Below are 12,559 nucleotides of genomic sequence, written 5' to 3'. Positions count from 1 at the left end.
AGCATGCAGGCAGTCAGATTATGCAAATTTGGCTCCAAGGCTGCTGTCACCATCTGCCAATGGCAATATCTGCCTGGGTAAGTTCTAACAGCCACTTAAGTGACTACGGATATTTTCTCTGGCCAGCTTTCCTAGTTCCAGCCCAGGATGGGAAGAATCTGGATAAGCACTGAGTTGGCACCCAAAGCATTCAGTTTGGTTAGGTCCACTATGTACTTTTAACCATGAAGAGCTTAACTTGGTGGAAAAAAAAAAAAGATGGCCTAAAAGCATTAAGGATGTAAGATAGTATGGCAAGATGAGAAAACGGCAGCGGGGTCCCTTAAGGTTTGCCTAGATGACCCCTCATCGAGGAGGGGAGAGACCAGAAAGAACACTTACCTCATCCTCCCAGCCCTCAGTAGCACCCAGGAGACTCCCACTCCCTTATTTCTGCTCATGATAACATCATGCTCCAAGTTACACAGGCTCCTAATCTTGAGCTCACCTTTGACTTATCCCCCATTTATTCCTGACTGGGGCAGGGGTTCTTAACCACACACACACACACACACACACACATCCCGAGGACTGATCCATGGATAGATTTTGGGAGGAAGGGGATTTGAATGGGAAAAATTATACCTTTATTTCAATATGACTGGTTTCCCATGTAATCTCGTATATTTTATTTTCTACACTGAAAAGCATTCTTCTGAGGAGGGTCTGCTAAAAGGGCTTACTCCTACACTATGTCCAGTTAGTCCAAATCCTTCCCATTTTTCCTTTGAAGTAGGAGCCTGGTCTTGTTGAAAGAACTCGGGTTGGATTGCCAGACACGTGGGTTCAAGTCCTGAGCTCAACACCTGCTAGGGCAAGGTTTGCCGAGCCTCAGTTTACCATTCTCTAATATGAAGAGAATATTTGCATTCTTGACTCGCAAGGTTATTGTGAGGAAAGTGCTTTATAAAACACCAGACAGATAGGACATTTTATTGCTAATTAAAGAACATTTATCTTTTTCTCCTTCCCTTGCTACCTAAGGAACTCAGAGCCACACCCAGTCCCTGGTTAGCACTCCTCATCAAACCAGCTGTTCTTTCCATCTGATCTCTGCCTCCCCAAAACCACATTCCGGACTGTCCTGGTAGAGCCAAGTGAGGCAGTTGTGTCCTTGATGCAGACAAAGCAGTTTATGATTTTTACAAATCTTTTCCGCTTTTTATCGTTGAAATGCCCTTGGAATGACTTCAACTGCACGGATGTCTTGCCAAGCTTCCTTTGATCTGGCTTTATCCACCACCACTTCTCACTACGTTATGAGATCACTGATACTGGTCAGAATAATCCATCACCTTGACTCATGAGACTTACCAGCCAAATGTACATTTGAGCCTGGTGCTGCCTTTCGTAAACATCTCTTTTCCATTTGGCAAATCAATCAGATGCTTGCTTCCTAAGGCTCTTCCTGGCTCTTCTGGTCTCCTGGTTGTCACACCTAATTTACTTTGGTTAAATCTTTTATAAAACTTTATAATCTGTGTCAATGTCATATCTGTTGTCCATTTCCCACTTCTGAGTGGCGATGAACAAATTTAAAAGGGGTGGTAGGGGAGGATGCTTTATCATTTATCATTTTTAAATTTACATATTTATTACTAGGGATTAATGATAAAAGTATCTTTTTTTTTTTTTTTTAAACTAAACCTTTCAAGTCAATCACCTCATCTGAGGAAATGACACAGAAAAGCTGGAAAATTAAATTCAATGTTTTTTAAGTGTTTACATTAGGCTTAACTATTTGGCAAGTTAGCCATCCCCATGGCTGTTCATTTGTATTTCAATTATGTGATGGCATTTACAAGACATCTTTGTTTCAAAGGAACTGCATGTGTGATCACAGACCAGCTCTTGCCCAAGTCCTGAAGTGCTTGACCAAGAGGTGACAGGCAGCCCCCTTCCTAGGTGAGGAGGCCGTGTCTCGTGCTTTTGTGCAGATCCGGAAGGCTGTGAAATCAGAATCCAAGTGTCTGGCTTTTTGTTCCAGGCCATTCCCTGGAGAAGCGGTTCTGGAAGCAGCTCAGATGCCGCTATCTGCTTGTTCAAGCAAAGAGCTTTCCATGTTTAACATGAGCAGAATTTTATCTTGCACAGAAACTGTTTATTTATGGAGAAGAGGAAACATGAATCTGCTGAACTTTGACTAGCTTAAAAAAAGAACCAAGACAATCATTTGGATAATGACTCTAATACCGGCTTTCCGACTTGGGCTTATGGTCATTGTTATTGTTACTGGTATTTTAAAAGGGATAAAAAGAACCATTTGTGGAAGAAAGCCTATCTCTGGACACCATCTCCCTCTGATAGTGGCAAGATCAAAAAGGGGGAGGGGTGGGGTTAGAATCACCAGGTAAAACTGAAAACTCTCTGGACACCAGGAAGTCTAAGTGACCCAGCAGAAGATAAATGCTTTCTTTTCTGAAAGGGAGAAAGTCATCACAAGATCATTGATGATTTCTGAGTTTTTCCCCTTCATTTCAGACAGGGACAAGTCTTACAGATTACAACCCAGCGAGCACACAGGCACCCTGGGGATGGCTCAGAAAGGAGGGGGTTGACGCAGACGGGCAGGGGACAGCTCAGCCGAAGAGGTCACTGGTCTGCAAAGTCACAAAGACGAGGTACAGAAAAGGGACGAGCAAGGGAGCACAGGTACGCTGCTGCAGGAGGCGGCTCCCCATCCAGCCTTACCTTGGTGTGTGCGATCAGGAGGCAGTTGGAGTGCTCATGCTCACAAGCGATTTCGTAGTTGGGGAGCAGGTCCACGAGCTCTTCCACAAAGTGGATCACCTCCTCGTGCCAGGGTATGTTGGCCATGGTCAGGTTGCTGGCTGAGCTTTCTCCGCAGTAGGTCACACCCTATGGAGACATAAACAGCAAAAAGGATGAAAGCTAACAACTAACCTCTCCCCTGGACCAGCCCGGAAGCAACACAAACTGTGAGACCTGGAAGAGACATATTTATTTTATATATGTTCATTTTATAGACAAGGAAAGATAAATGTTGAAAGTCACGTAGTCAGTCAGTGATGGAGCAAGACGAGCATCTACATCTCCTGACTCCTCCCTAATCCACAGCTCACTGTCCCAGGAAACCACGCTTTCTGTTAGCTGGATATCCGAAGGGTTCCATACCAAAGTTAGCCCCCATTTTACGTTCCTTATTTATATAATCCAGAGCATCATTTCAGTAGTTACCACGCCTTCCATCTGAGACTTTCAATGCATGCTGATTTTGTGTAATACTCAAAGAATTGTGAGTCATTATTCCATGATACATGGATTATTAAACATTTCTCAACAAAAATTTTTTATTTGTTCTAATTTTGGAGGAGAGGGGACAGGGGCATGGTTTGGGAACAGTTCAGATGATTCTATAAGGGAAACAATGCCTTCTCCCATCTTACAGAGAGAAATATTTAGCATGCTTACTGAAAGATTCTAAATCAGAGACTCTACCTATTTTGTGTACTCTTATGGAACCCAAAATGTTTTTAATGCATAAAATAAAATGCATGGAATTACAAAGGAACCAAATTATATGGAAATAAAGATGTATTTTCTCCCCGTCCAAGTTTATGAACTCCTGAAATCTATCCACAGATCCTAATTCTAATGATCTGTGGTCCCAAGTTAAGAACTTCTGTTTACAATAAACTATAATATCATAAATGTCACATCGTTATAAAGATTAAGCTTAATTCTAATGTCAGGAGAATTTTTCCTTTGGAATTTTCTTAAAGACATGTAGGACCATAGCTCTAAAACAAAAAGGGACTTAAGAAGCTGATTGGTCTATCCCTCTTATTTTACAGATGAGGAAACTGAGTCCCAAAGAGACTGAGCAATGCACTGAGGGTCACTCAGGAAGTGTGAAAAGTACAGTTTTAGCCCAGGTTTTCTGACTCCTAAAGTCAATGCTCTTTCTGTACTTCCTCCTGAAATGATTAATGAGATGTTGATTATAAGAAAAATAATAAAAGGCATAGGAGGGCAGAAGCCATTTTAGCTCTGTCTCTGAACCCCAAACAGCTAGTACAAAAAGAGACAGACTTAGAGAACCTAGAGAAGCTCCATGCCTATATATAAATACTTTTTTAAAAAATCCCTGGACATGGAATACATAAACTAACATAACCAAAAATGAAAGTGATATTTTAACAGACAGGGGGAAAAAATTGCTGTTGGGGTGCCATTCACAAATTGGCTGTTACTGTGCAGTCAGATCACAGATTGTTAAAGCAAAGATTCAAAATTAACATAAAACTGTAAGAATTATGAGGGAAAAAAATATGGCATACAATTAAAACTACTCCAACACGAACTATTTAAATGAGCTGTTGGTGCTGAAAAATGGGACATGGATGAGAAGTAGGGATTGACATGGATTATAACAATTTCCCAAGGAAGTTTAGTGGATGCAAATCAATTGGCATAATAAGGAGCTCAAAAGAGCCTGAAGACTCCATTGGTCAGCAAACTCCTGAAATCTGCTCCGACCAGCCAAAGGCAATAATGATTTGGAATACAACCGCGTGTGTGAAATATTACAAGACTGAACACAAGACATCAGTAACTGCCCAACCACACGCTGACTTTTCCATCTTTCTCAACTGTTCATTATAATAATCTATACATGCACCGAGAGTGTCCTTGAAGAATATGTATGGAAGGAAACAGAGAGACTTCTGCAAACGCCGTTCCATAGCGGATCCCAACTTTATGTAACGATCGCGATGGTCCAAAGAATACAAGACTCCATTCTGCTTTCAGTGGCTGACAACAGAAAAGCACTCCATTTGGTAGCACAAATGCCAGCTCACAGGCTTTCTTCTAGTACGATGCAAATGTGAAAACTATAGATTGTTCTTTGAAAAAAATTCTAAATAAAAAATATTATAAAAAAAAGCAACAAAAGAAATCTCTTTGTTTGGCAGTTCTCTGCAGATGAATAACCGGCAAGGGGTAAGACAGGGAGATGCATGCTTGCCAAAGATCCCTGCCACCGCTATAGGGGACCCTGAGTACAGAGTTCAAAGTAAAGATGATCATGGGCTCCTCCGTCTAAATGCTGGAAGGACCTTAAGGCTTCCTAACCCAACCCCTCAAAGGAGACCTGGAGCAGTAAGGTGATGTTGCCCAATGTCACATTCCCAGTTGAGGTCAGAGAAAAGGAGTGAACTTGGTTCTTTGGCTCTAAGATCTATATATTTTTTACAGTAGTTTTTTAGTGTTAAAATATATATAAAGATAGTTTTTAACATTTACCCTTATAAAACTTTATATTCCAAATTAATTTATATTCCAACCCCCCCAAAACAGCAACTAATCCAATATGTGTTAAACATTATATATATTTTGACATTTATCATGCTGCACAAGAAAAATCGGATCAAAAAAAGGAAAAAATGAGAAAGAAAGAAAAAAAAAAAAAAGCAAGTTAACAAAAAAGGTGAAAATACTATGTTGTGATCCACATTCAGTTCCCATAGTCCTCTCTCTGGAGTGCAGATGGCTCTATCATAAGAGCACTGGAATTATCCTGAATCAACTCATTGTTGAAAACAGCCACATCCATCAGGACTGATGATCACATAATCTTGTTGTTGCCATGTACAATGATCTCCTGGTTCTACTCACTTCACTCAGCACCAGTTCCTATAAGTCTCTCCAGGCCTCTCTGAAATCAGCCTGTTGATCACTTCTTATTGAACATAATATTCTATTACATTCATAAACTATAACTTACTCAGCCATTCCCCAACTTATGAGCGTCCACTCAATTTCCAGGAGCTTGCCACTACAAAAAGGGCTGATATGAACCTTTTTGCACATGTGGGTCCTCTTCCCTTTTTTATGCTCTCTTTGCAATACAAACCCAGTAGAGACACTGCTGGGTCAAAGGGTATGTATATTTAATAGCCGTTTGGGTATAGTTCCAGATGGCTCTCCAGAATGGTTGGATCAATTCACAACTCCACCAACAATGTATCAGTGTCCCAGTTTTCCCACTTCCTCGTCAATATTTATCATTATCTTTCTCTGTCATCTTAGCCAATCTGAGAGGTGTGTAATGGTAACTCAGAGTTGTCTTAATTTGTATTTCTCTGATCAATAGTGATTTAGAGCACCTTTTCATATGACTTGAACTGGTTTTAACTTCTTCCTCCGAAAATTGTGTTTATATCCTTTGACCTATCAATTGGGGAATGGTTTGTATTCTTATAAATTTGAGTCGATTCTCCATATATTTTAGAGATGAGACCTTTATCAGAATTCTTGGATGTAGAAATTTTCTCCCAATTTTCTGCTTCCCTTCTAATCTTGACTGCATTGTTTTTGTTTGTACAAAAACTTCTTTTTAATTTAATATAATCAAAATTACCTATTTTGCATTTTGTAATGTTCTCTAATTCTTTTTGGCCCTAAATTTCTTCCTTCTCCACAGATCTGAAAGGTAAACTATCCCTTGTTCTCTTAATTTGCTTACAGTATCATCCTTTATGTCTGATCATGAGCCCATTTTGACCTTATTTTATAGGGTGTGGGCCAATGCTAGTTTCTGCCATACTAGTTTCCAATTTTCTCAGCAATTTTTGTTAAACAATGACTTCTTATCCCAGAAGCTGAAGTCTTCAGGTTTATCAAACACTAGAGTACTATAGTCTTTGACTATTGGGCAGGACCTGTATTCTTTACAGAACACTAGGGAAATCTCCACGAATGGTGAAATCTTAAGTCTGCTCTTGTCTGTAGGACACTGGGAGAGCTGCATCAAGCCTGGAACCTTCAAAGCAAGATCCATGATCATTCCTAAGTTAAGCCCAAGGATCTCACACAAGAGAATCAAGAGAATGAGGGAATGCCAGTTGCTCATTTTACAAAACAGTCAGATGAAAGCCTATGGAGCTGGTGCATCATCGTCTGTCTTTGGTGTGTGTCTAGCACACAGATCCTGATGTATCTTTTCATGATAACAAATTAAAGAAAACAAGCTTCCACATGAAACAAAAAATGCTCTTTTGACAGTAATCTTCAGCCAGGGCTGCTATGCGGACACTGGCTAGAGAAAATAGAGGATGCAAAGAATTAAACTTAAGTCACCCAAAAGAATAGAAGGGAGCCTGGTGGGAGAGACAAGCGGGCTACAAAATGTTACAAATGAGGAATCATGGCAGAGGCATGTTGGTAGAGAAATTATGACTCCAGAAAAGAGATAGACCAGTCGCATGGGAGAAGAGACAGTCATAGTCTATGGGCACAGTTTGTATTGTACAATATCAAGAAGATGAGGAAAGCCCTGAGAATGATGGGCAGACCTGAGAATGACTAGGAGATTTATGGGAAGTCATAGACAAGGGCTACCCCAAAGAGGCAGGCAGGGATAGGTCACAAGCTACGTCACTGGAGAGCATACTCATATCAGGACCGAGGAGAACACTGGAGAATCCCCCACATTAGCAAGGAAACACCTGATGTTTGTGGAAATAAGTTAGAAATGGATCACAGAACTGGGAATAGCTCTACTTTGGGAAGGCAATTTCTCCCAGAAGATGAGGATACCAGAAGAAATCCATTCCTGAATTCAGATTCCCACTCAAAGCATCAGTCATAATGTTTCATCTGACTGTGCTTTCCCAACAGCTCACCATTTCCCAAAGCTCACCATTCCTGGAACTCTCCCCAAAACGCAGCCTGAACACCAATACAGGGTGAGAGAACTTAGCCATGAAAGATACCTTTAGGGTCATTTTGTCCAATGCCCCCATTTTACAGATGAAGGACCTGAAGTCCCAAGTAAGAAGCTGTGGGTTCTGAAGCTCCTCCCCACCATGCCCCAACCTCAGCTCTCCCTGAAGTCAGGCCACAGGAAAGCGTCCAGGAGCTCAGGACCCAACTTCCTAAAAATCTACAGCAAGATTCACACCTGCTCTTGCAACTAGCTGGTTTTCAATAGCAGATCAAATAATGTCTTGAGCTACCGGGTACACACACAGAGCAGCAGCCCTGGTAGGAACATAAGAAACCGTCAAATTCTCCCCACTGACGTGACCCCTCGCCAGCTCTTTGAACAATCAATGTATTTTAAAGGGAGGAGAAAAAACAGCTCAATAAAAGGAAAATTCTCTCAGACTGAGTGTCAGGTTTACCGATTTCCACATGCAACGTTGAACAAGTTTGTGATTTGCCGGTGGGTGTCTCACCAGCTAACAGGGCAGTGGGTGAGGAGGAAGGTATGGTAGCTAGCTCCTAGGCTTGGAGACAAGGTCGGAAACCAAATGTCAGCTCTGATGCCGTCTAGCTGTGTGACCCTGCACAAGGCACTGACCCTCTGTGTCCTGCGAGCCCCTCTCAGACGCTCCGGACGCTAACGGACCCATAAACAGAAAGGGTTAGTGGGAGGAATTGGCACATTACTGGAATCACGAGTTCTTGGCATATTTCATCAGCCACATAACGGTGTTCTGAAGCGCTTTTATGATTGTGATCAAATAAATGAGAGAGTATTTGTAAAAAGCACTTAGCTTGGGGCCGGGCACAGAGGAAACACCATGTAAATGGCCATTCCCTTCCCTTCTGCCCTTCTCTCATCACAATTCTGGGGATCCTGATGGCACTAATTTCCAAACGAGGCTGCTCTGGGAAGTTATTTTTAGTAGGAAACTTACTTTCTTTGTTTTCAGATATGGTGGAATTTCCTGGTGTAAGTTTCGGGAATGATCTAACATTCTCTTGACATTCCATTTTTGTCAAGTCTGACTCTTTGTGGTTCCATTTGGGATTTCCTTCTCCAGCTCATTTTACAAATGGGGAAACTGAGGCAAACAGTGACTTGCCCAGAGTCACACAGCTAATAAGTATCTAAGACAGGATTTTAACTCAGGAAAACGAGCCTTCCTGACACTAGGCTCCGTGCTCTTTGCACTATGGCACCTTCTAGCTGCCTTAACATTTTATTTACCTACTGCCCATCTCCTGGAAAACCTGCCCACTGAAATCACGGAAATCTGCCTATCTCAGAGTGATTGAGAAACTAGAAATTAAGGAGAAAAATAAATGTTCTCAGATTAGTTGGAAACCTTGGAGGAGGAGAGAAAAAAAAATGTAACATATTATTCAAAATCTTCTTTCTTGTCTCAAAGATTCAATCCCGTCCTACTAAAATTAAATTCTAAGTGATGTCTTTCAACTCTCCACCGCACAAAAGGTAAAAATCTGGGAGAAATGCAAGATGATTGAAACGAGTTTCTTAATTCTTCACTACAACAGGGTTTTTTTTTTTTAACCAACATCAAGGTACAAGAAAAAAATAAATGTTAAATTACTCCTTATTTGTCGGGTAAATCGCAACTTTAAAAATCTTTAGAGACTTATTGAAACAATAAAAGGAGACAAAAGGAAATTTCCCAAGTTTTTAGAAAGTTGCTTAATGTTCAAAGAGCAGCGGAAATCAGGTTAGTGGGAACTCATTGGCTCAACTTTTAAAAGCCAAATTAATTAATTAAGCCAAAAAAATCCATAACCAGTGGGTCTGCTAATACATGTCAAAGCATTTCCTTTAAAATGCACAAAGTCTTTTCCCCACTCTGTCATTTCCCACGCTGGTCAAACGGCACTGTCAAGATGCTTTTCACTGAACTGAAATTCTAGTTGCGACAGTTGCTGCTGCTCCACACTCTCAGCACATCCCGAGAAGAGATAAAGGAGGTGGGGTTTTAGCCTCCCTGAAGTTGAGGTGCAGAGGAAAACTAATAACAAAAAGAAGTCTCTTAGAGCAATCTGGTCTCTCCTCCAACAGCTCCATCAGCTGAAATTTATAGACTGACCTAGGCCAATGTCAAACTTAATTACTGCTTAAAAATACTTCACTATAAAGGAAAGACACTTTACTGTGATCAGGTCAGGGGTCAGAAGCGTTCAGCCTCGCCCGCATGAGACCTGGTTTCTAATGCCTTCCACCATCTGGCGCCATCTCACCTTTATCAACCCCTCTTCCCTGAAGCCTTCCCTAGAACTGGGTTATTCGCCGCGGCTCCAACACATCTTAAGCTTCCTCACCGTAAATACCCCCCACTTGCCTCTGCTCTGGTCCAGGTAATGGGATTTATGGTAAACCACCTGTTTCTTCCTCTCTCAAACAAAGAGTCAGAAGGGGCAAAGGAGATCAACCAGCTCGAGCTCTATGGCACTCACTCAACACAATCATTTTTTAAAACTATTACTGAGCGCCTGTTGTATGCATGGGACAAAAGCTGTCCATCTGTAAAATGGACTGTGTGGCAGAAGATGGACTTGTGCCTGGGACTCCCTGTATCTAGGCCGGCTCTCTGAGCCCAATAGTGTTGAAAGGTGAAATGCAAGAAAAGAATTGTAAGAGACCAGGCCAGCCAGGGAGGCCCATGGAACAGGAGGCTAAGGAGAGGGGCCAAGGAGAGGAGCTGCTTGTCAGTGCTGGAAAGACCTTGGAAAGGAGCCTGCCCAAACTTCTCACTTTAAAAGGAAACCGAGGGTCCAAGAGGGGAAGTGATGGGCCCCAGAACTACATGTAAGCAGAAAGTAGACCTAGGACTTGCATTGTCCCATGTCCAGACTCGGGGCTCCTTCCTCTCTACCAACCTATGCCTGGCCTTTACTGCCGGACTGACAAGAGAATCTTTGTAAAGCATTTATTGGTGTCTGGTACATAGTAGGTGCCACATAAATGCTTATTCTTAGAGTTCATCCACGAAGTCTGCCTTCAAGGATTTTCTCCTCCAGGGACTTCTAAGATCGAGGATTTCTAAGCATCCCCTCAAGGGTCCCAAGAGCCTGTCCTCCTCCATCTCGCTCTGCAGCACCTAAGCCAGAATTACCCTTCCTCCATCTCCTCCATAAAAATCTGGCCCATGACACTTCCCAGCTCAGAGAGAACTACTGCAGAGTGTAGGCCATGAAGTGAAAGAATTAGTCTAGAGAAGAGAGTAATGAGAGCAGGAAGAATTCGCCAGCGGCACTGTACAGGGCAGTCTGGAAAGGGGAGACCAGTATGAGGCAGTAAGAGCCTGAATACGCCGTGATGGAGGGTGGAGAGGAGAGGGTGGATGCAAGGGATCAGAGGCCATCAATTCCAACCCCCTCATCTGACAGAAGAGGAAACTGAGCCCCAGAGAGATTCAGGGACTGAGGCAGCTTCTGGACCCAGACCTTCCTTCCTCCGAGTCCAATGTTCCCTCCACTTTTCTGTGTTGCCTCTAACGGTTCAGATATTTTACAGACAGAACCTGTAGGACTTAGCAGCTGGTCAGTTCATCAAGGGAATGATGGTTCCTCATGAGACATAACAGAGGAGGGGGAAGGTTGGAAGGAAGGTGAAAAGTTCTAAGAAATCATATTTCAATAATTTGCACTGCAACGGTGTCTGCACAGAGTGTTGCTGGGTCCCATTTAGTTAGAATTATCTGGTTTAAAGAAATGCAAAAGTAAGGCTGTAGTTGATATTCAAAAGCCCCCTTCCTTCTGTGGCTCATCCTCTTGTCTGCTACCTACCTGCAAAGGCGCACTGACTACAAAAGCATCATTTGTGAACCTATTTTTAGTTTACCCTCTGCCCAAGCAGACGGATGCCAAGGCCAAGGTGACCCAAACATTTCAGGAGGTAAGAGATTCCAAATGTGTTGCCTGCTTCAAAAATAACATAACGGTAAAATCTTACAAATCAGTGTTTCTTAGGGATATCTCGGCTGAATTAACCCTGAAAAAATCTCGTGGAAGATGGAGAACTCAATGTAGCTAAACTTAGCATGGCCTTTCTATACCTTCACTAAGCAAGCAGAGATGGAAAGGTGTTTTGGTTGGATGGTCTCTGAGTAGCCCACGAGAGGGCAAGCATCCTATGTGTGGCAAGACTGGGTTTGAGGTGGAGCCCTGGGCTGCCCGGCTTGCATTGATCCACATGTCTAGCATAGAGGCCGGCTCATTGAAAATGAGCTGGTTTTCACTGCTCTGCTGAAAATAAACCACAGGCTACCATGTTCATTATAACTGAACAAGAAACGGTCTCACTTCTAAGCCATCGATTATAAATTCATTAAACCAAGTTCTACCTGGAATGATTAAAAAAAAAATTGTAAATCAAAATATCTGACCTACAGTGAACAAAAGCAGGGTGGATAAAAAAAAAAAAAAAGATGTGGATTTCACCCACCCACCCCCAAGTGAATAGAAAGCTTCAAGAAATGATTTGCTGCTATGTCAGACACACTGTAATAAAAATGTACTTTTCTTGGATTTAAATATCACTTACAGTGACTGAATTACACATAAAAACCTGTAATGCAGGGGGGCTCCCGGTAGGAAGCGATTTGCTCTATCCACCGACAAACTCAAGCCAAGAGGTCTACGTGCAGCCCCGCGAATGTACTGATGACCACTGCTACTTTAAGAGAGCTCCCGTAAGGGAGCGGCGGCCGTCAAGGATGATGACCAACAGGGTTAATGTGGGAAAGCACAGCCCTGGAAGAGTGGGGGTTCTGTACTTAGA

At 42.3% G+C, this 12,559-nt stretch overlaps 1 protein-coding gene across 2 annotated transcripts in view; it reads right to left on the bottom strand.

The window, feature by feature from the left end:
- The window catches only part of LOC141540231 (S-adenosyl-L-methionine-dependent tRNA 4-demethylwyosine synthase TYW1-like), a 206,252-nt gene that overhangs the window by 11,917 nt on the left and 181,776 nt on the right, over positions 1–12,559 (bottom strand). For both annotated transcript variants that reach the window (XM_074263980.1, XM_074263981.1), the window contains one exon: positions 2,731–2,898. In XM_074263980.1, coding sequence (XP_074120081.1) covers positions 2,731–2,898 — 168 coding nt within the window. The remainder of the gene's footprint in view (positions 1–2,730; positions 2,899–12,559) is intronic.

Source organism: Sminthopsis crassicaudata, chromosome 4, assembly GCF_048593235.1.
Source record: "Sminthopsis crassicaudata isolate SCR6 chromosome 4, ASM4859323v1, whole genome shotgun sequence".
NCBI classification, from domain to species: Eukaryota; Metazoa; Chordata; class Mammalia; order Dasyuromorphia; family Dasyuridae; genus Sminthopsis; species Sminthopsis crassicaudata.
The sequence above is the reverse complement of the archived record's forward strand: the minus strand, read 5'-3'. Positions and strand labels throughout refer to the sequence as shown.